The sequence below is a fragment of the Rattus norvegicus genome, chromosome 3 (genome assembly GCF_021556685.1).
Source record: "Rattus norvegicus strain SHRSP/BbbUtx chromosome 3, alternate assembly SHRSP_T2T, whole genome shotgun sequence".
Taxonomy (NCBI): Eukaryota; Metazoa; Chordata; class Mammalia; order Rodentia; family Muridae; genus Rattus; species Rattus norvegicus.
Window position 1 is genome coordinate 122,956,682 of NC_141536.1, and position 21,901 is coordinate 122,978,582.

The 21,901-nt window shown below is 43.3% G+C and overlaps 1 protein-coding gene across 51 annotated transcripts in view; it reads left to right on the forward strand.

Moving 5' to 3' along the window:
- Plcb4 (phospholipase C, beta 4) overlaps nucleotides 1–21,901 on the forward strand; it is a 359,160-nt gene that overhangs the window by 267,138 nt on the left and 70,121 nt on the right. For 42 of the 51 annotated variants that reach the window (XM_087648851.1, XM_087648887.1, XM_087648845.1 and 39 more), the window contains 5 exon segments: nucleotides 8,376–8,455; nucleotides 10,627–10,680; nucleotides 16,283–16,364; nucleotides 17,218–17,318; nucleotides 17,957–18,014. In XM_087648851.1, coding sequence (XP_087504977.1) covers nucleotides 8,376–8,455; nucleotides 10,627–10,680; nucleotides 16,283–16,364; nucleotides 17,218–17,318; nucleotides 17,957–18,014 — 375 coding nt within the window. 51 annotated transcript variants of the gene reach the window in all.

A 21,901-nucleotide genomic window follows, 5' to 3' on the forward strand; every position in this document is an offset into this window, starting at 1 on the left:
ACACTGTTGGTCTGTAGCCTAGTCAAGCAAGAGACAGTACCTTCAGAGCTCCTCTCTTCTCATGTGCAGCTCAGCAGAGAGGAGCGTGGGCTTTCTACTTTTGAAAGAGCTTTTTACTTCTGAAACAATACCAAGTGAAATGTTTCAGAAATGCTTCTCTACAGACAGAACAGAGATGTTACAGAGGCTTCATTCAGCCCGACGTTATTACAGCAGTACCCAAACAGTGATGAAGTCTTAGCAATTACTATTTATTGATGCTGTGAACATTCCATCCATTGTCATTGTGCCCTCTAGTCCCTTCTATTGGATGAATTTATGGTAAGAATCTTTCCTTAGAAAACTGAACCTCAGATAACAAGACTCTGTAGTTTATATCACTTCTAACACCTCTTATGTTGATACTCAGAGTTTATAGGTTCCCCTATAGATCTGACTTGTTTGATCTCAATAGGTTGATACTGCTTAGCTGGGTAGAGCCAGAGGACCCCTGAATGATTTTTGGAAGCATAGAAACTGGGCAGGTAACATGATCTGCAGGTCATAATAATACTGACTTTGGACTGAAATAATGCTTGGGCACTCTGGTGACAGGCTTCAATACATACAAACATACATACATACATACATACATACATACACACACATACATACATGTTCATGTATGGCTTTGAATTCATTAGATACTTCCCCGTTCTTCATCATGAGGATGCTGTAGAATGAACAGTTGAGACAAATACAGCTCTAACCAAACTGGTGGTTTCTGACATGCGAAGATTGATGCTTTTTGATTTTCTCAAAGTTTTAAAGTTCTTCAAATATTTTAGAGACTCCCACATGAATGCCAATTTGCTGAAATAAACAAGATTACTTCAATTTTTTTTCAACTGCTTTTTGGGCTTTGTAAGAATATAGGTGTACCATGTACTTTGAAGTATTAATAGATGCCATTTATCTATGTCAGGAGGTAAAGGATAAAGCCGCGGTTTTCTTTCTTCTGTTGAATATGTAACAGTCTGTGCACATATGGGGAAAGTAGAGTAAGATTCTATTGATTAAAAAGGACCTATTACAAGATATCTCTGAAATCAGGCTTAGGCAAAGCAAATAAAAAATAAAAAAATGTTGAGTAATGCCAGTGGACAGATGGCATCTGAAGTGACACTTGCCTGAGTTATTACCCAGAACAGCACTTTGTCCTCTCTTCTCTAGTGACTATTTAGAGGTCCTTTTTGACCTAACTATCCAGTGTTGTCAAGATTGTTGTCAAGCAAGACTGACAGCCTGTTTTGACCGTCTGAATGACTATGCTATTTGTGGGCAGCAGTATCTAAACAGAGCCCAAGCCTCGCCAGCTCTGTCAAACACAGCCACCCATGTGCCTAGCAGGCAGCCTGCATCCTACCAGGCCCCATTCTCCATGCTCAGAAGGTGATCTAGGAATCCATTCCCCCTTTAACTCTCTCCAGCTTCTCTCTGGAAACAAAACAGGATGAAGAGTATGTGTGGCTTGGAGACTTGCAGGCCATGTCAAGGAAAAGGTCCCAGTCACTCCCTTCCATTCCCCCATCTCTCCTTCCAAACTTGGATACGTTGTGAGAATTTCAGTCATTTCCCAAAGGCCTATGTGATTATGATCGGGCTGTGTTACTTCTCTTGAGTTGCAGACAGATCCCTCGTAGTTTCCTGGTCACTGGTCTCTGTAGTTTGCTAGTTGTTAAGGAATCCCACTGTCTGTCTCATGCTTTTTGTGGGCCTTGTCTCAGCTCTGTCAGTATAATCCAACCCTGACATCTTACTCTTTTTACACACGCTTTGTTGGTGGTGACTTTCACGTTTCCTTGCCTGGTTTGTTCTTCCCTTTGACACTATCATCATCTGCCTGTTTGCATGTGGGAGTGCCAACACCTTGGGAGATATGCTGAATGCTGGACTTTATCTATGTGGTAGAGCCAAGAGAAAGTAGTTGACATGACTTATTTTTATTCTACTTTATTTATTTTGATTGTTATTATTAATATATTCTTTGATAATTTCATACCTGAATACAAAGTATTCAGATCATTAGACGGTGTGTCATTTGGTGGCCAGCTACTGTTTTCTCTTAACCTCTACCCTCTACAGTTTCTTAGTTCTTGGACTTGAGTCCTGTGTTGAGGGCGATGATGACATAAGAATTTGAACTGTTTGTTTCTGAAGGAATCCCTTGCTTCTGCACTGGCTCTAGCCTTGGTCTTCAGGGTGCCGACTGCAGTCAGTGACCCAAGTCATAGGCTCGATATTACCACTGTCCCAAGAAGTGCACTGCTATCTGCTTTCTGTACCTGGTGTTCTAGTAGGCATTCCAGTAAGCCATTATCTTGATTTAGGGCAAAAGCCTCCTTCTGGCAGGAGATGCTCTTACTCCAAAAGGCTTCTCCTAGGCCACCTCCTGCTGCCTAGAAGACCCTAGAAACCAATAGCTCCAGGGGTTCCCTGTCTGTGTTTTATCTTCTCAGTCAAGCTGCCTGTGTCTGCTTGCACAACCTTTGTAATAACTGAAACTCCATAAACTGTTTCAGCAGTGCAGTGGGACATGTGGGTGCTTGAGAAGCTTTGTAAAGAACCAAGGAATGAAGATTTAAAATATAGAAATGTCCCAATTGGCCGAGCTCACTCTGAGAGTAGTTTTTCCTCATTTGGAAGACTTGATTCAAAAGCCAAATGGTTATTATATATAAATTATTCATGAGGAAAATGAATGACAAAATAAGACGGGCCCCCAGTTACTGATGAAGAAGGCACCAGTTTCCTGTTGTAGGCTCATTCTGTAGTGATTACATCTCCTTCTATTGTCTTGTTCTCTCCTTACATAAGGGTACTATTAGTGATTCTTGCATTTAAGTTACCTTCAAAGTTAAAGTGCAAAATAATGGAAACCCACTCATGGGATTACTGATTCTTTTCGTTCAGGATAAGGACCTAGGAGACACTTAAATTATCAGCTGGAAAAACCTGCTCCAAAATTACTCATATATTCACTAGTCTTCCCATCCATGACTGTGAAATACATGAGGAAACAGCCTAAAAGGAGGGTTAATTGTCACAAGGTTTTAGAAGGTTCAATCCTTTGGGTGCATGGCCCCTATGATGGTTAGTGACATAGACTCTAGAACTTGCAAGCTGAACTTCTCAGCATGTCTGTGGAATATTAGCTTGACATTAATTAAAGTAGGGTTCCATCTTAATTGTGGGTGGGACCATTCCATAGTCAGGGGATCCAGGGCTGAATAAAAATAGAGAAAATGAGCTCACTATTAGCAAGCAAGCATTCATTCCCTTCTGCTTCTTGACAGGAGGAATGGGGCCCTCAGTCTCATCCCATTTAGACCTCCCCACCATGATGGAAGATAGTTTGAGTTTTAAGCCAGAATACACTCTTTCTCCCTTAAATTGCTTTCGTCATGGCATTTTGTGACAACAGTAGAGATGTAGTAGCTAAGATGTGTATGCTTGGGCAGAACACCATGGCAGGAGCACATGACAGAGGAAGTTCTTCATCTCATGGTTGACAAGGAACAGGACAAAGATAAACAGAGAAGAGCCCAAGTTAATATGTAGTTCCTTCTGGCTGCTTGGTTCCTACTCTTCTAATTTTCAGGACCTCCCATAAGGCATCACTGGGTTAGAGTAAGCCTCTTTGAAGCAGAGCATGGGTACTCACCAAACACCTCATTTGCTGGTATCTCGATCCTAGTCTTCCCAGTGTCCAGAAATACGAGAACTTTATGTATTTTGTCTACAAGCTACCCAATTATAGCATTTTATTATGGCTTAAATAAAGTAAAACAGAAAACAAACGTAGCTAGACCTTCCTGAATGGGGCAGTGGGAGTCTAGCAAATTGGGAGAAATTATTACTCTTTTAGATGCATCGTGTATTTCAAATGAATATGCAAGACTCACCTGGCTGATCCAGGGGGTATGAGAAGACACCTGAATCTCTATTTCTAACAAGTTCCCTGCTGCCCCTTGGCTAGGAGAGAGAGAGAGAGAGAGAGAGAGAGAGAGAGAGAGAGAGAGAGAGAGACAGAGACAGAGACAGAGACACAGAGAGAGACAGAGAGACAGAGAGAGACAGAGACAGAGAGAGAGAGACAGAGAGAGAGAGAGAAACACATTGCTGAGGGATGAGGCTGTAGGTCAGTGGCAAAGCCCCCATCTTCCATTTATGAAACCATAGGCTACACGCTCTCTCCCCCCAAATTAAAAAGAAATAGATTTCCGTTCTCCATCTTCTGAGTCCTCATGCCTGTGTACTGAGTCAAGAGGTTGGACATGATCATGATCATTTACATTTAAATAACTTCCAAGTTATCTTGCTGCTGTTCCTGAAAGGAGGGAATGAAAGGAGAGGGAAGGGGAAAGAAGGAAGAAAGGAGGAAGAGAGGGAAACCAGGGATGGGAGGCTCTTAAGGTTTAACCCAGGCTGGCACTCCTGGCTACTTTAACTAGCAAGTCTGTGGGACCCCCACAGTATATAAGGCAGGGACAGAAGAATGAAGTGAAATTCTGTGGGTGGTTTCCTCTGGTGAATAAGGAGGTTTGGGGACTCTAGAAGGAGCTGGACTGGGATCTGGGACATGGAAAAGGGAGGAGGAAGCTAAACCACAGGCTGTCCTGGAGCTTTGTAGATCCATCTCACCTTGAACTTGAGGTAACCACCTTGTAAAATAGTGGCTCTCAACCTGTGTGTCATGACCCTTTTGGGGGTCGAGCAACCCTTTCACAGGATTAAGTAGACAAACACAGACATTTACATTATGATTAATAACAGTTCTGAAGTAGCAACGAAATAATTTTATGGTTGGGGTGGCCACAACATGAGGAACCGTGTTAAAGGACTGCAGCATCAGGAAGGTTGAGAAGCATTGTTTTAAAGGAAAATCGTTGCTGTATCTACTCAGTCTAAATTCTTGTGGGTTTAGTCCAGTTATTGTGTGTTTCTGTATCCTCTGAATGAGGAGGGGTTCTCTTGTTTGTGACTGTTTTCCAGAGTTCTATAGCAGCCAGACGCATAATGAGGAAGGCCCAGACATTTGCCAGGAGCTGGATGCTTGATGTCTGGCTGTCTGCATGAAGAAAATCAGGTCAAGGAGTGATAGAAGCCAGGCCCAGTGTCCCCTCTCCCTCTCCCAAATGCCCAGGAAATCCTACACAAGACTCCTCAAGGATTCCATTTTCCTGAGAAGGGATACAATAGGTCAAGTTAATTTATAACGTATTAGAAAGGATTAAAGAGTAAGAGAATAAAGTGGTTATCAGTGCTAATATGTATATTTAATATGCTCCTGGCTTTGGCTTCAATATTCAGCACAAATAAAATAAATACAACTAAAATATAAAAGAAAGGTGAGACTTTAGTGGGGAAGCCAGGCCTCTCTGTATTCAAGTGCTATTTCCTGTTTTGGTGAAGTTGCCTGGTGCCCCTGCTGTGTGTGTCCACTCAGAACAGCAGGACCAGAAAGTGCCCACTTGGGGCAAGCCCAAGTCCCCACCAAGGCGTATCTGTTGTCCGATGGCTCAGAGATACACCTCGAAGGGTGTCATGCTGCTAAATTATTCAAGTTAATCGACAGCACTTCAAACGGGTTTATCTTAAGTCGCCACATTAAAAACGGTTAATCTGGAAATAATCAGAGAATCAATGGGACTGTACTGACACCTGCTGGCCCCTGAGCTACCTACCGTTTGCAAAGAACCATGAGATGCACTCATGCTCTGTGCTCTGGCCTGAGGGGAACTGGGGCAGATCTGAAAGGCGTTCCTCACTGCACAGGGAGCATGGAATAAGCCATTGGGGGAAAACCTCCCAACATGGGGACCTGCCCCAAGCAAGCTGCTCTGTGACTCTAAGGCCCTTTGCCCACATCACAGCCTCCCTCCCAGTGCTGAGCTAGCCCTGGGGACGGCGGTGGCATTGGCAACGGGTGTGTTCTGTCATGAGTGGTGATATCAAAGGAGGTCACCTTTGCATTCTAATGAACAAGAGTCTTCCCCAATGCTATTTAAAAACCAAAACAGAAAAATAAAAACAAAGCAAAACAAAAGTAAAACAAACAAACAAACAAACAAAAAAAACCCACCTAAATACCTCCCCTCCCCCAGTGTCTGGTGATTATTTCTAGAAACAACTAAAACTGTTGTTTCTCTGTACCGGGCACTCCTCCTGTGCCCTAGGAAACTGTGGACTTTGTTCTGTGTTTTGGAACATATCTCAAACCTTCAGGTTGAGAAAAATACCCCCAGTTAATGCCATCCAAATTATTTGTGCTTTTTCTGTCTGCTCCTGGGAAACTGTGGGGCTGTGGTTTGTTAGGCCAGTAACAGGATATTCAATAATCTCCGGGGAGCCAAGTCCATATTTAGCCTGACAGAGGAAGAGAGGTCTGGTAATGAGAAATGAAGCAATTCTTTAAAGCTGCTATTTCGTTTCTTGCTTCTCTCTCTGTACCCAGACCTCACCTGTTTGTTGAAGCCTTTGATGCTATTTGCGGTTCTCAGAAAATGGCCTTTGCTAGCTGCAAAAGGAAAGGTGCCTCTCAGAGTTCTTCAGTCAGAAAGCTGTTAGCAATGTCTGGACCTCTCAAAGGCAATAAAAGCCATTAGCCTCACACCCAACAGGATGGCCCCAGTGAGGATGTAGAAGTTAGCACCCTCAGCCCTGTTGGTAGACTTGCAAGATGACAGAGCTGTCACAGAAAGCAGAACGGCATTTTCTTTAAAAGTTGAAAGCATCCTCATGTGGTCCTGTGGTCCTGCCTGCGGGCATTTATGCAAAATAATTTGTATCAGTTATTTACAGTATCCAGAACGAAGGAGCTCGGGTGTCCATGGAGAGAAGAAATGGATGGATGGGCCGTGGCATGCCCACACAATTGAATTCCACCTTAACAAGGCAGAATTGGACATGTTAAATGAAAACCTTATGCCTAGAGAAGTAAGCCAGTCAGAACATGGTAAATCCTGTGTGATTATTCTTGCTCGAGATACTTAACATAATAGAAAACATAGACCCAGGAAACAAACCAGTGAGGGTCAGAGGGAGAGGCACAGATGGGGTGATGGGTGCAGGACATGCAGGATCAGCTAAAGCCCCTGAGACGGAAACATTTCTGTTCTGTGTGTTTTTACCAAAATTAACATGAGAAGACATCAAATAGCAAGACCCAAACCACGCCGTTATAGAGGTCAGGGTTTTCAGAGATGGAATCTCTTGTCTAATGATTTGAAGCCTGGTGCTATTGGGCCGTGCTGCGTAACAGGAACTTCCGGGATGACAAGGGTGTTTCTCCTGGGCACTCTCAGGACACTGCCTAGAGTTCTCGTCATGGCCTTGGAGCACTGGAATGTCAACTGAGACATCCGATTTTAGCTCCGTTCAATTTGAATTTAAGGAAGCCTAGGATCAACAACAGTGGCGTTCACATTCGTGTTACTTCTTATTCCAAAATCTCTTTCTCCTCTTGGCAGTGGCTACAACCCCAAGGAGGTAAAGAGTGGGCTGGGGAGGAGCCTTAGGTCTGTTTCTTCCCAAGCACCAGTTGTCTGCAAAGCATGTCAACAATGTGCCATTCTTTTATGGCATTCGTTAGCATCAGACCTTAGATCCAGGGCCAGTGTTGGCCTCAGTTCATGGACTAACCTTTTCTAGAAAAATGCCCTTTTACAGACCCAAAGTTCCTTCCCGTCATGCTTAATCTGTCTTCACTTTTCCTTGTAAACCCATGGAGTGATGGTATGAACTGAAGCTGAGGTTCACGTCCTTATACAGAAGTTATGTGCACATATCCCTGCTTGCTCTGGGTACTGGGGCAGCAGGCAAGGAATCTTTTACTTTTTAAGGCCTTGCTGGAAAAGACAAACAGGTAAGCTATGTAAGCAGGCCAGATGGAGTTAGCCGGACACTGCAGTGAGGGGCCTCGTCACGTTTGTCCTCTGAAACGGAAGAGGTAAATGTATCAGCGTGTACTGCACAGCATGGCTTACGAAAGGCTGAGCAAGTAAGATAATAAGGCTTCCATTTAAACAGGCCACAAGTAGGAAGCTTAGCAGGCCAGCCGGTGGGTGGCTTCCCTTAGAGGCAACCCAGTCTTTTATGGCATTGCAGATGCCACATTTAACTTAATGGGAAAAATGAAAGCTGCATATTAAAGAATAAAATACAAGCGTGTAGGATGTAGAAGCCTGTGTGGCAGGAGGGCATAGAAGAAGAGTCTGTAGTTTTATTACACAGAGGAGATGGGCTGTCTAATAAAAAAAAAAAAAAAAACCTGTACCTGGCTACAGAAGACTGCTCACTGTGGACATTTTTTTTTCTTTTTCTTCCTTTTTCAGCAATGGGTAGAAGGCCTGAGATCAATCATTCACAACTTCAGGGCAAACAACGTCAGTCCGATGACATGCCTCAAGAAACAGTGAGTTTTGTTTGCAATGCCTTTTGTTCTAAGGAGTTACTGAGTAAGTGTTCTGACTAGGAGGGGAGCACTGCATCATGTAGATCAGGCCAGTGTCCAACTTTCCCTCTGAACCTCTGACTTTGGAAGTTGACCAACTTCCACCTGCATTTAAACCACATAGCAAGGCACGTGTGATGTCCTCATCACAAGACCTGGAACAGACAAAAGGTATCAAGTATTGTTTTGTCTCCTAAACTCCATGGATAGCTTTGCATGCCTTGCTTGTAGGATGAGTTGTAGGGTACCTCAGGTCTCCACTGCAAGAAACTGACAATTTAGAGATACAGTCAAGAGAAGCCTTTAGAAAAGCATCCACTGCATAAGTAAAACACAAAGTCCTGTGCCCCAAGGATACTGCTTCCTGTTTAATATGTGGTCAGGGTTCTTTACTATTTCTTTAGAAATTTCAGTCAATGGTTCAGTCGGGATCTGAAGCTCTTAGTGCAGGTCACTGTTCCTGGAGTCCCAAGTGGCTTATTACACTGTCAGTCACCCTGTTCAGATACATTTCTGGGTCAAATGCATGGTTCTCAAGTAAAAATCACAGAAAAGCAGTGGTCTGTTAATTGTGCGCAGCTGCAAGATTGTACTGTGGCTTCATAGTGACAGCAGATGACACATAGCTGTGAGGTACCAAGACGAGCATATGATGAAGATGCAGATAAGCTTGTGGAAGTAAGCTTCCATCTCTGACAGTGAGACCCTAGCACCAGGAGAGTGGTCCAGTGGTCCGTCACCCTGCTCAATGGGCCAACAAGCCAGTTCCTTAGGCACTCGCTGCTCTTTCATCGTGGATGGCCAGCAGGTACCAACTGTATGGACTCCGGGCTGTCAATCCTCGTTTGACACTTTGAGCAGATCTTTAGCCTCACAGTCCCCATTTTCGAACCAGATTCCCATGTGGATGCAGTCAGAAAGTGCCTGGCCCAGTGTCTGGCATCCTTGGTGGAAAGGAGTTGTGAAGGCTTCCTATTTGCTGTTAAGCTTCATTTCCTTCCTCCGAGTCATTGTACATCCGTTCTCAAAGAGAACCTAGTGAATGTGGGTGACTTTGGGTGTTGGGTTCAATGGATCGTACTTACACTTGAATGTCCAATATGCAGACACCAGATCTTTGGGCAAAGGAGCCACTGCTCACGCAGCCACAGGCTGCTTAGCAAGGGTACGGACCTGCTTACTTGTCCAGAGGATGAGTCTCTGCTAAATGGAAGTCTCCATGCCTGGGAGATTATACTCCTATTTCCACAACAGATTCAAATGGGGTAACAGCGCCAGCCCGTATTTCCTCAAGAGCGGTATATATCCTATAAAAACCAGTAAAACTAGTTGAAACACAAGTTTGCTTAAGCCAGCTCCCTGCCCATTCTGCCTCCCTCCCTCCTTTTGTCCCTAAAACACCTCCCAAACAAAATAGCAACTTGTGCTTCTGGAACTTAAGATAGAAACTTTCCCAGAGCCATGATAATTTGGAAATTGTTAGACTGTTAGTGACTAGAAATAGTAGGACTAAGAGTCATTAGCTGAGAACAATCTTGATTATTCCAGTATGTTCTGGAATGTTCTGGTTCCCCACATGTCCTGAGAACTTGGGCAAGGCAGAGTTACCAAGCATTCTGAGCCTTTCTCTGGGGTTGAAGATGAAGGAAGGCTCCCACTCATTGTCCACCCTAACTTTGGACGCTGGGACTGGCAAATCCCCGTTGGTCCTTGGCCTAAGGCTAGACAGTTTCGTTTATTACCTGTACATTTTAATGAAGAGCAGAACAGCACAAGCATAGACAAATGTGTTTTGCTCAGTGCAAATGTCCAAGGTCTAATTCCCCTAATGGTGTCAGATTTTAAAACATAGGCCTCTCAGTTCAATTTGAATTTCAGATGTGGCTATTTCGCTGTAAATATGCAGTCAAATGTTGCCAGGACACATTAAAATAGTAGTTAACTTGTCTTAAATTCGAATGTTACTGGGTATATTAAAACCTGAGGGCCCTAAATTCGTATCATAATAATTTGAGTTTTAGAATAGGTGTTCTGAGCGAAGAAGCTTCTCTCTGAAGTTGTCAGTGAGCTTGAGCAGGGGCTGTGGGACCTGCTGCTGGTAGTTTTGAGGCAGTGTCGCTCTTGTTTTTCAGCTGGATGAAACTGGCCTTTCTGACCAACACAAGTGGCAAAATCCCAGTGAGGAGGTAAGTCAGACACGTGATTCTCAGCATCACCTTCACCGAATCAAACCAAAGACCCACCCTGCTATGACATCACCACAAAAGCTCTTTGCCTTCAAGGTATTTTCGGAAGTTTAGTTTCTGCCCTTAAGTGGCTCAGTTTGTAAAAATCATGCATGGAAGTTGTAACTTCCCCAGCACAGCAAGCAGTAACTGTGGTAAAGAATGTCTGAAGATTGTAGCACCGAATTTTAATCTTTGTCAATCACCTGGCTTTCGTGATTTATATCAGGTGCCCCCCCCAACCTGAGCAACAACTCCCCCCTCCCTCTTTCAGGATCCCTACTGTGACAGTACAGTACTCTGGTCTTCTGGCAGGTCCGTGCCCTCTGGCCAGCACTGCCCCATTCAAGGTCGCTGTTTATCTGGTCCCCAGAGAAGGTGGGGCTTTGCCTAAATTCAGTGGCTGCGGCAATACACCACAGTCTTTGGCTTATCCATAGCTTCCTGCCCATATGCTCTTTAATAGCTCTGATGCGTTTCACCCCGGGAGGAGTCCCCACGCATCCCTCTTCTCTGCCTCTCAGTTCCTTTCACAGTTTAGGCTCTGCTAATGGTCTGTGTGTAGCTGTAAGGGCTTGTAAGGGTAGCTATGGGAATTCTTGACTAAACTCTCTAGGGTCATATTGTTTGATGTTTATGTAAGCCTTCATGGACGTCAAAGAAGCCTGGCTCAGACCCACATGAAGCCAGGAGTTAATGTGACTTAACCTGGAGCAAACACAGACTCCCTGCATCCCAAGCCCCTCTTCCCAGATTTCTCTACTCAAGTTCATGTTGACGTTGACTCTGGAGAGGGACTTCAGTAAAGGCACAGACTTGTAAAGCCACAAAGCACAGAAGAGTGCTGCTGTCCTGGACTGACCCATCTCTAACACGCAAGACAAACAAGTCACAAGAGCAGAGCATTTGAATGGGTGGATATCATTGAGCTGCGGGACCTGGCCCTTTCCAGATTTCTTATCCTGCTTCTCCGTTTACATACTCCACTCTATACCAGAGCCTTGATTCTGTGCCCCTGTGCAAATGTCTCCATACCCCCTTCACACCGTCACACAGGCCAGAATCATCCTAGACACCATCATTTTGGCCCATTTCATAGTTCGTGGGGCTTGTGAACCTAAGTGTCCAGCTGATGTGTCTGCGATGCTTACTTATGAGAGGCTGGAATATGTTGATGGCGTAAGAATGACCCTGTGCAGTATCCCTTTTATTCAACCTTCACGCACACCTACCAGGTCACAGATCACATGCAGTTACTGTGACGCTGAACAAATCCACATGTACGATTCTTTGCTGCCTTGTTACTGCTCAAGGGAGGGGAGGTTTTCAATAATATTTTTTTCTTAACAAGTCAGGTTTAGACGCTTATTAAAACCCCTCTGGGGGAAAAAAAGGGGGGCTGGAGATGGCTCAGTGGTTAGGAGCACTGACTGCTCTTCCTGAGGTCCTGAGTTCAAATCCCAGCAACCACATGGTGGCTCACAACCATCTGTAATGGGATCTGATGCCCTCTTCTGATGTGTCTGAAGACAGCTACAGTGTACTTGTAGATAATAAATAAATCTTAGAAGAAAAAAAAAAACCCTCTGGGTGGCCTGATTGGTAGTTGTTCCCAAAGACATTCAGAACGATCCTTATCTTATTGAAAGATAAGATCCTTATCTTATCTTACCCAAATCACCCTAGGACTCTTGTCAGGTAGACAAGAGTATGCCCGTACTTAGAGTAGATTTGCTGTTGTGGGGGACAGAGTATGTGTGGCAGTGTTTGGGGTGGAACTATATTATGCTTCATTTATTTTTTTCCATAAGATTTGGAAAATGGACTTAGTGCAACACAATATTATGATCCAAGAACTTCTAACCAGTAGTTCTGGTTTCACTAGTTTCCCTTCTCCCACCATGCTGTCATACCACAGAGCTGGAGGCCTACTGAGGTTCTGTGGATCCCTGTCCAGCATGTTCACATACGAAATCATTACCACAACCCTTCTAGAAATGGCCTAGATATTTTGGCATTGTCATGGATGTGTGTGTGTGTGTGTGTGTGTGTGTGTGTGTGTGTGTGTGTGTGTGTGTGTGTTCGCATACGCACATGTCATTATTAATAGGTCCATAACACAAGACATCTGTGACTTGGGGCAGTTCATTAGAACTGATGTAAAATTGATCCCAAGCCAATGAAAGGGGGATAACTCTCCGGGTAGATGGGTCTGCCAAGGATTAGGTAGAAATTGTTCTCAATGTTTTAATGGATGTGAAGGGTAAACACTTTTAAAAATGTCATTTCTTCGTCAACATTTTAGGGTTTTAAAATGGAAACTATTAACATAGTACACATTGTGTTATAAAAGGGATCCGGCTTCATAGTCATTGCTCAGCTTGCGAAAGGCTTCTGCTGTTGAACATTAAACCTAAATATAATACCCAGGAAATTGCAGGGATGACCACTGAAGGGAGCCTCACTCCTTGCCTCCCTCCTGTCTTTGCTTTTTATGTAAATTGCCTTACGCATTCTGCCTTTCCCTCAAGTTCACCAGCTTGCTACAGCTCGTCCTCACACTTAGTCCGTTCTCTGAAAGGCATTTTCACGTCTCACACACTTGCCACTGGAACACTACCTACAGCTAGAGGGTTGGGTGGTGGAGATCTACTTGGTTTTGAGCAGTGACTAGAGGGACTACTAAAGTAGAGGCCAAGAGCCTCCGTATAATAATACTGGCAACCTGGTCTGCACGATCCGTCTGTTCTGGTCCTGAGGCTGCAGCACCCTACAGAGGGCTGTACTCTGCTCCTTCACTTTAGGAGTCTCCTGGGACGGTGTCAGAAGTCAGTGTTCAGAACTCTCAGAAGCATCGAAGAACTCCTATGGGCAAAGAGGTGGACTCCCTTTGCGTTCTAGGCTCACGTTCTCTAGTCATTTGCAGGGTAGCCTGGAATACGGAACTTAGCCAGCCCTGTGGTAGGGCTGAGTACAACCTCAGTATGCTTGGCTTTGTAAATTTCTTTAAGGGAAGGAGCCACAGTTTATATTGATTGGATAAAAATCTCATTGAGAAACTTGAGGTGTAGCTTATTTGGTGGGGGGCTTGCCTAGTGTATCCAAGTCCTTGGTTTCTATAAGTCCAGGTTTGATTGTACCCACCCTTAATCCCAGAATGGCAAGTTTGTAGGGAGTTCATTGCCATTCTAGGCTCTAGATCCTGTTTTTAAAAATAAAAAATAAATAAATAAATAAATAAATAAATAAATAAATAAATAAACCAACCCTCACTGAGCACATGATACCTTGAAGCATTAAGCAGATGTCTTTGGTCAGAGAATTATATAGAGCATTGGTTCTCAACCTTTGGGTTGCAACCTCTTTAGCAAACCTCCAAAAATATTTATACTACAATCTATAACTGTAGCTAAATTACAGTTATGAAGTAGCATAAAAATGATTTTGTGGTTGGGGGTCACCACAGCATAAGGAACTGTATTAAAGGGTCAGATCATTAGGAAAGTGGAGAACATCTTATATAGAGATTATGATGATGACACAGTCTATCAGCACACTGTTCTCAAGACTCTGGTTAAAGTGCTGGAAACCAAAGAATGAGCATTCCCTCTCTAGCCTCCAGATCACAGTAGATAAAATTTTCAGACTCAATAATGATTTGGAAAGATGTCTGGAGCAAAGGAAACAGACATTGCTCTAGGGAAATAGTCTGATTAATGCCCTTGTGGCTATTTTCCATTCTGAAGTTCTCTTTTTACGTACAATGAGCAAAGGTGTCTTCAGGCTGTCCAGCCCAACCCTCCTCATGTTTGAGAAGTCTGCACCTCTCTCCTCTCTCTCCCCCATCTCCTTGCTCCTTGACCTTCTTGATCTTAGTTCTGCTTCTTGGCACACAGCCAAGCACTCACCAAAAGACTGCTTTCTTTACTTGACTCACTTCCCATGGTGCCTTAGTTCTGATTTAGGCAGTTGGCTCGGGCTTTATATCTGCTGTCTCATGGCCATGGCGGTTAGTTTTCACTGTGTTATAACCAGGCCTTTTAACCCAGCAGCCTTGAGTTGTCTAGGAGAACCCCGAGATTGTTGCGTCCAGTTTTCCCTCCTGATTACAGATACCTCACCTTGCTGTGGAGCCACAGTTATTTTCTCGTTGCGTCATTTTGTAAAGAAAGACACACTGCCAATTGCCATTAAATTGAAATGTTAAATGGCATCTACCCCAAGTCAGTGTCTAAAAGTTGAACTTAGCTCTCAAAACTTGAGAAAAATATAGTCATAACACCTCTATGCTAGAATCCCATTATCCATGTACTTGGTCTGACTACACAGCTGGGTGCCACTGTCGGGCTCCCTTATACTTGAATGGAACTGTCTCAAGGACACTTGAATGTACTTCTCAGACGTCTTCATGGGCCTACTATAAAACAATAATGGTTTAAATGGACGCATCATAATGCATTTATGTAAATCTCCTTCCTCTGGGTCTGTTTTGATAAGCTGTATCCTGCAGCTGAAGTGGCTCCTTCTCACACCAAGAGAAGCTGGCTCTCAGTGCTTACGTTGACCAAACAGAAATGCTGAGCGTACTATGCGAAAGTAGGGTGTGAGACGCTAAAGCTCCATTGAAAAGCCACATGTCACAGGTGAAAGCCACCTTCATCTTCAAGTGAAGTCTAGCCCTCAGAGTTCAGCCTTTCAAAAAATCATAGTAACTCATAACCCGGGCTTCTCATCAGGGAGTGAGTAAGTTACCCGAGTAGACAAAGCAAGACTGTGTGCGTGGTGTCTGGATACCAAATGTCCTCTGATCTCTGCCACTCAGCAATTTTCATTCTAAGTGTTTTCAACATAGTTCTCATGGGGGGGGGGGTGCTCTCTTCCTTTTTTTACTTAAGGAAGTTTGACCGTTAAGGCATTACGAATCAAATGTGACTAGCATCGATGCTCCCTGTACTCACTAGTTAAAAAGCTACTCAGAAACACTATGTCCTAGGAAGTACCAAGAGTCTGATGAAATCATTAACTAGGTCCTTCCCCATTACTTTCACAGTAAAGTCCCAGGCCATTAGCTGTCTAGCATGGCAGGGTATCTTAAAAGTGCTTAGATAAAAACAGTTAAAAAATGTTTGGTACTGGGTCACTGGAAAACACACAAGCCAAGAGGAAGAGTCACAGGCCAAGTCCATCTGAGTTCTATGTGGCTACTGCTTTCCCCAAGTGTGGGCCTCACTCACAAACCGTTAGAACCACTGCACCATCCACCATGTCAGTTTTTCTGAAGAACGCCATTTCTCAGGATTCGAATGTATCATTACATTTGTCCAACACCCACTTGGTGACAAGCACCTAATGGGACCTCTTACGTTAGAAGTGATTCTCACCAGTGACAGAGTTGACCCTTGTAACCAGAGGGAAGCTTGGGAATTGAAAAGCCCCGTCAAATAAGAGGTAGCTTTATTCCTTTCCTCCCCTTTAGCCCGCCATCTCTAACATATTTGTATTGCTGCGTCAGAGAAAGCAGAGTGAGCACTAACTCAGTCTTTTTCTTTCTCTCCTGCTCCAGTATTACTAGAACCTTCGCATCAGGGAAAACAGAAAAGGTGATCTTTCAAGCACTCAAGGAATTAGGTCTCCCCAGTGGAAAGGTATTGACTGACTTAAGTACACTTCAAAGTCTGTGTTCACGGTTGTTCATTCATGCGGGTATATGTAAGCCCGGTGACTGTGTTAAGCTGACCTCAGTTTGTCAGTGACATAGAGGACAGCTAGTTTTCTTCCTTTCCTTTCACCTGTCACCTGACAAGTGTTCTAAAAATCCAACTTGTTCACTTCAAAATGACTTTTTTCAACTTTATTAAGGTGAGAAAAAGAAAGGACAGGCAGCTGTTCTCTGTACAGTTTATGGAGCCTGTTTTAGAATACCCAGTCACGCTGCCTTAACCAAGCATAGCATCAGCATGAATTATTAACTAATAAATTCAGTTCCTCAAGAAAGCCTTGCACGGTTTCGTGAAGGATTCCTTTCTCTCCCATCCATTTATGCTCATGTCCCTTCATATTCAAGTCATTAAAATTAATTTTTACACTGCAAGAAAGACTTATGCCTCTGACTCTTTTTAAGTCCTGTTTGAAAGTTACATTGCAGTGTGACAGGTAAATTATTGGTTGCGCCAGCCCCTTATGATCCTCTAAAAATTCACAAAATAAGTGTAATTAAACATTGGGTCTGATTATCCCATATCCTCTATTGGAGCACTCACTCTCTTTCCTCAAGGAGAGATTAAAAAAATGTTTGTGTATTTGGTCAATGAGGGATTTCCCAGAGAAAGCTGTGCTGGAGGCAGGTGTCACCAAGTGTCTCATGTATCACCCATTCCATCATGACAACCAGGGACACCATATTTCACATGCTGTGGTTACCCTGTGTGCCCAGGACCTTGTCAATTGCAACTCTCCAAGAAGATGTTTTTTTAATGCCTGTCCTTTTGTTCTTCACAGAATGATGAAATTGAACCTGCTGCATTTACCTATGAAAAGTTCTATGAACTGACACAGAAGATTTGTCCTCGGACAGATATAGAAGATCTTTTTAAAAAAATGTAAGTTCTAGTTTACGAGGAAGTGTTATATAGTACTTACTATCTTCATCCCTGTAAAAATTGAAACCATTTTTGTTGTAATGTTTAACCTATGTTGCTAGTGCTAGGCCTAGTCAGGGTTACATTTTTCACCCCTCAGTTTCTTGGCGTAGAAGCCCACTCTGAGTTTTTTAGAAACCTTGACAGAGATTAATTACAGCACTTGGAACGTTTCCCTCCCCGGCATTGGCTTTACTAACTACCTACAATTTTAACCCGCTCCTTTAGGTATTAACCCAGTATGTGAACTAACTAGACTCGGTTTGGAATGTGAATACATTGTTGAGAAGTTCATTCATTCCCGTTATTTCAAATGGATGACTTACATGTTGGTTTTGGAGGAATGTCCCCTGATAATGCTAAAGAATTGCATATATAGCCATCAACTTCTGTGACCTAGTGGGAATGTTACCTTGCTGCTGTCATTGTTCTTGAGTTCCTCGCATCCACCCCTCACCCCCTCCACTACAGTCTCTGACTACTCCAAGTATTCAGGTTAGAAAAGGAGTTTAGGATTATCAACAAATGTCAACATGTAAATCGTACCTGCTGTAGCATCATATACAAAAACTTACTTTTTCTAATACATTTCTTTTCAGCAATGGAGACAAAACTGATTATTTAACGGTAGACCAATTAGTGAGCTTTCTAAACGAAGTAAGCTTTTTCATACATTAACTCCATAAGTCTGTGTGCAGTGGCTTGCCTCCCCAGTGTCCTCACTGCATGCTTGCGTCACACACCCCCTCCTGGCTTTGCTTCTGACCTGCTGATCTTTCCATGATGGCTTGACCAGGTGCAAAAATCAGCTGCTGTCTGTGTGTCCACGTGCTCCCTCCGGGCTGGCTTTGCACACCACCTCCTGTTGGTCTCACGCTCTGGTTCTGTGTGTATGTGTGAAATTTGTAATGTATTTTCAATTGAATGTGTCTGATTTTGCAAGATGGTTTTTAAGGTAGTTTGATTCTGTTGATCTTATGAATAGAGAATGGATTGAGTTTATGACACTGTATTTGGATTCTCCATTGCTAACTTTTCCTCATACCTTTGCATGAACTAGAAACCTGTATTTTTGCGTTTTAATGGATTGCATGTAAGAAAAATACATAGGTTTAAATTGAATATTTGACACTTTCACTCCTCGGTAAAACTATAGTGTTAGGCCAACTAGATTGCAGGTTAAATTTTTACGTGTTATTTTCAAAACAAGCTCAGAGCTGAATTTAGAACACGATTCATTTAGCAACTAAAACTGGCTAGCAAGATTTACTTAAGTACAAGGAAGATATTTCAGAACAAGTAAAGGTCAAAACTTTCATTATTATAACTAAAATGAGCTTTTTCTTTTCATGTGCAAAAACTCTTTTTTAGCAAAATCCACAGAGGCTCTTTTTAATCTGAAAAGAAAAATTTCACCTTTTCTCCAAAACACGTAAAAAGGTAGAAAAATTTAAGTATGGAGTAGACAGTGCAGTCTTGTTTGGAAAGCATTTAAGTTCTAACCACGGAACCTAAAGAGAAGGGTGGTAGGAGAGATTAATGGGGCAGGACATACAGAGCATATGTGAAGCCTTCAGTTCAGTCCTCAGCAGAGAGATGGCAAAGGAAGCATCATGTTAGACACCACCTGGTGCCTTAGAAAAGAGAACAGTCTCCGGCTTACAGCCTTAGAGGAACAAACGACACCTTTGGCAAAGGTCTTCTCTTCATGATCTGGGCGGCTCACTGGCTTCCAGTTTATAAGGCAACATATCAGAAACTGTTAACACGAGCACAAATGCACTCCATATATCCACACAGATTCTCTACCTTTAAGGGATCCGTTGAGGGCAATACTGTATTTATTTTACTCAAAACGGTTTTAGGTCTCTCCGGCGCACTGCCCCATGGGCGTCGAACCCTGTGTTTGTACGCAGTCTTTACCCAGATCGTATCCACATTCTTCTGCACGGTTCTCACTTTCTTCCTTTCTGTTCTCCGTTGCTTGTTTTGTTTCCCTTCCCCTTTTCATGGACCTTGGTGCACTGAGCATCTTAAATCTGGCGAGATGGGCAGGAATCTAGCTTTCCAGGAAGAAGATGCTTTGGGAGAGAGGGGAAGGCTTTACCACGCCATCAGTTCCTGAGACAGCCATCTACAAAGCTCATGCTTCCTCCTGCATGTCTCGCTGTGGTTCAGGACCAGTTCTGGACTCTGAAGGATAGGTGCTGCCTCTTGCAGGCTCTCGAAGGCTTCGTTTCCTCTTACAGAGAGCTTTCCTTTGTCTATCTAATAACAAATTCCATAGTATTAAAGACTTTTTAATTTTTTTTTAACTTGTAAAACCTGTAAGCTTTTATTTTTACGTTGGAGTATTTAAAGAAAACATACTTTTCTGGCTTTGCCATCCACGTTCTTTATTCCAAGGCAGGCCTTTCCCGTCACTGGTCCTGTGAACAGTCATCCATCCCTGTGGTCTTCATATTTCCCCCTGCCATGTAGCTTCTCCTTAAGCAAGGAGACACTTTGACTGTGGCTGAGACCAGTGGAGTTGGTACGTTTCTAGATTTCTGTAGATTGCCTTTAAGTTCATGCCCTGGGATTTCAATCAAAGCATCATCTCCAAATATCTCTTTCCCCCTACAGCATTCCTTCTCCTCCACCCCCTGCCAGCGTCTTGCACATTCTATGTGAAGTTCTCCTTTTATCTTGTTAATTTCTCCAGAATCAAGACAGCTTTAGGCAGGGCAACTTCACATCTTGTGAGGCAAGGAGACAGAGCTCTTCAGGAAAGCAAGCGGGATTGGAAGATAAAGGTCTGCGACCCTGAAAAATAATAAGACCTCAATGTTTTCTAAGCATCCCAGCCTCGTAGCCTTAATAGGCAGTTTCACTGCTGCATGGGACCCAGCATCATGCGGCAAGAGAAGAGAGAACCAGGAACACTTGGAAGGGCAAGGCCCTGGCCTCCATATCTGCAGATTTTAGGGCAGACTGTTATACCTCCATGGCAGAAACAGTCAGCTTGGACACCCATCCAGTTAACTAGAGAACCAGTTGTAGCAACAACAGAAACCAAAAGGTGCATATACAACAAGGTTAATTACCTAGAATTGGCTGGGGGAAAGAAATCTCCTTTCTATTAGCCAGTGACACGCTGGCTCCCACCACCTTCCAGCCTGTAAATCTTGCCCCTTCTTTGTAAATACCTGTTTAGTATACTAACTTCTACCATCAAGAGGTGGGAGGGACAGAAAGATTTAGTCCTTTGCTTGGTTACCGACCATGTAGGTTATGTGGCCCCTTCCCTTAGTGATAGCTTTGGTTTCATTTCTCACCTGCTTTCCAGGGCCTCTTGGTCATAGATCACCAGAGTCTGATTCCCTAGACAGATAGCATTAGCGTCCCCTAGTAGCCCGTTAACAATGCAGATGCACCAAGCTGGTATCTGTCACTGACAAGCTGCCCAGCTAACTTGTACACATGGAAGTTTAGGCAGCACTGTCTAGGCTAATAGGATTCTTCCTTGAAGTGCTTAGTGGAATCGGAGAGAAGTTGAACAATATGCACGCATGCTTACATACATACATACATACATACATACATACATACATACATATATACATACATACAATACCGTATTCTCCGTGAAGAATTTAGTCAGACAAGTTCACTACTCACATCCAAACTTTCACTAACACTCTGTCTCTGGGTTCTATCTAGTGGGTAAATGGAATCTTTCTTTGCCCAAATCATGAACTAACAGGCGGGAGTCAGGAAGAGCCAATGGAAGTATGTGCTGGGAGCTGCCAGTGTCGGGCTCTACTCCCGGCTTAGTTGTAATTCCCAGGACTAATCGCCATCTCTGGAGTCAGTGGTTTCAGATTCTTTTCCCAGTTGCTAATGAGCTACATTGATTTCAGTATCACCTCCATTTCTGTTTCACTTGCACACATAACTAAGGGCTTATAGAATGGAGGGCAGGACAAAAGCAAAATAAGAAAGAGGAACTGGGTCTCATATGGTGAGAGTAAGGAAAACAGATTTATTTCAGACCACTTGTTATCTACAACCCTGCCCCACATCACCACATCCTTTGATCACAGTAGCATTGAAGCTGGTTTTTTTTTTTTCATTTTCCCCTTTTGTAGTTGGAATTATGTAAGAAAGTTCCCCAAATCTCTTTCTCTTTATGATATCTTTATTTTTTGATGAAAAAGGGAGAGGAGAGAGAAAGAGAGGAGAGTATTTCATTCTATGAGTGTGCCTATCCTTGCTGATTTTTATTTGATTACTTTCTATATCATTTTTGAAATGCTGTCATTAATATAGTATATCATTATATTATATCACCATCTATCTCTCCCAGTGCATTTGTAATAAGGTCATTGACACCTTTTCTCTGTAAGGACAGAGGTGTGGAGACTGTCCATAACAGATCTCATTTATGTGGCCACAGTTTTCCATGACCTACTCGTAACGGCTATTTAGAAGCTCATTTTGCAAAGCGCAGGGTACCAAGAAGTGAATATCCTGGGTGTGTTGTTTATCTGATTGTAAGCTGA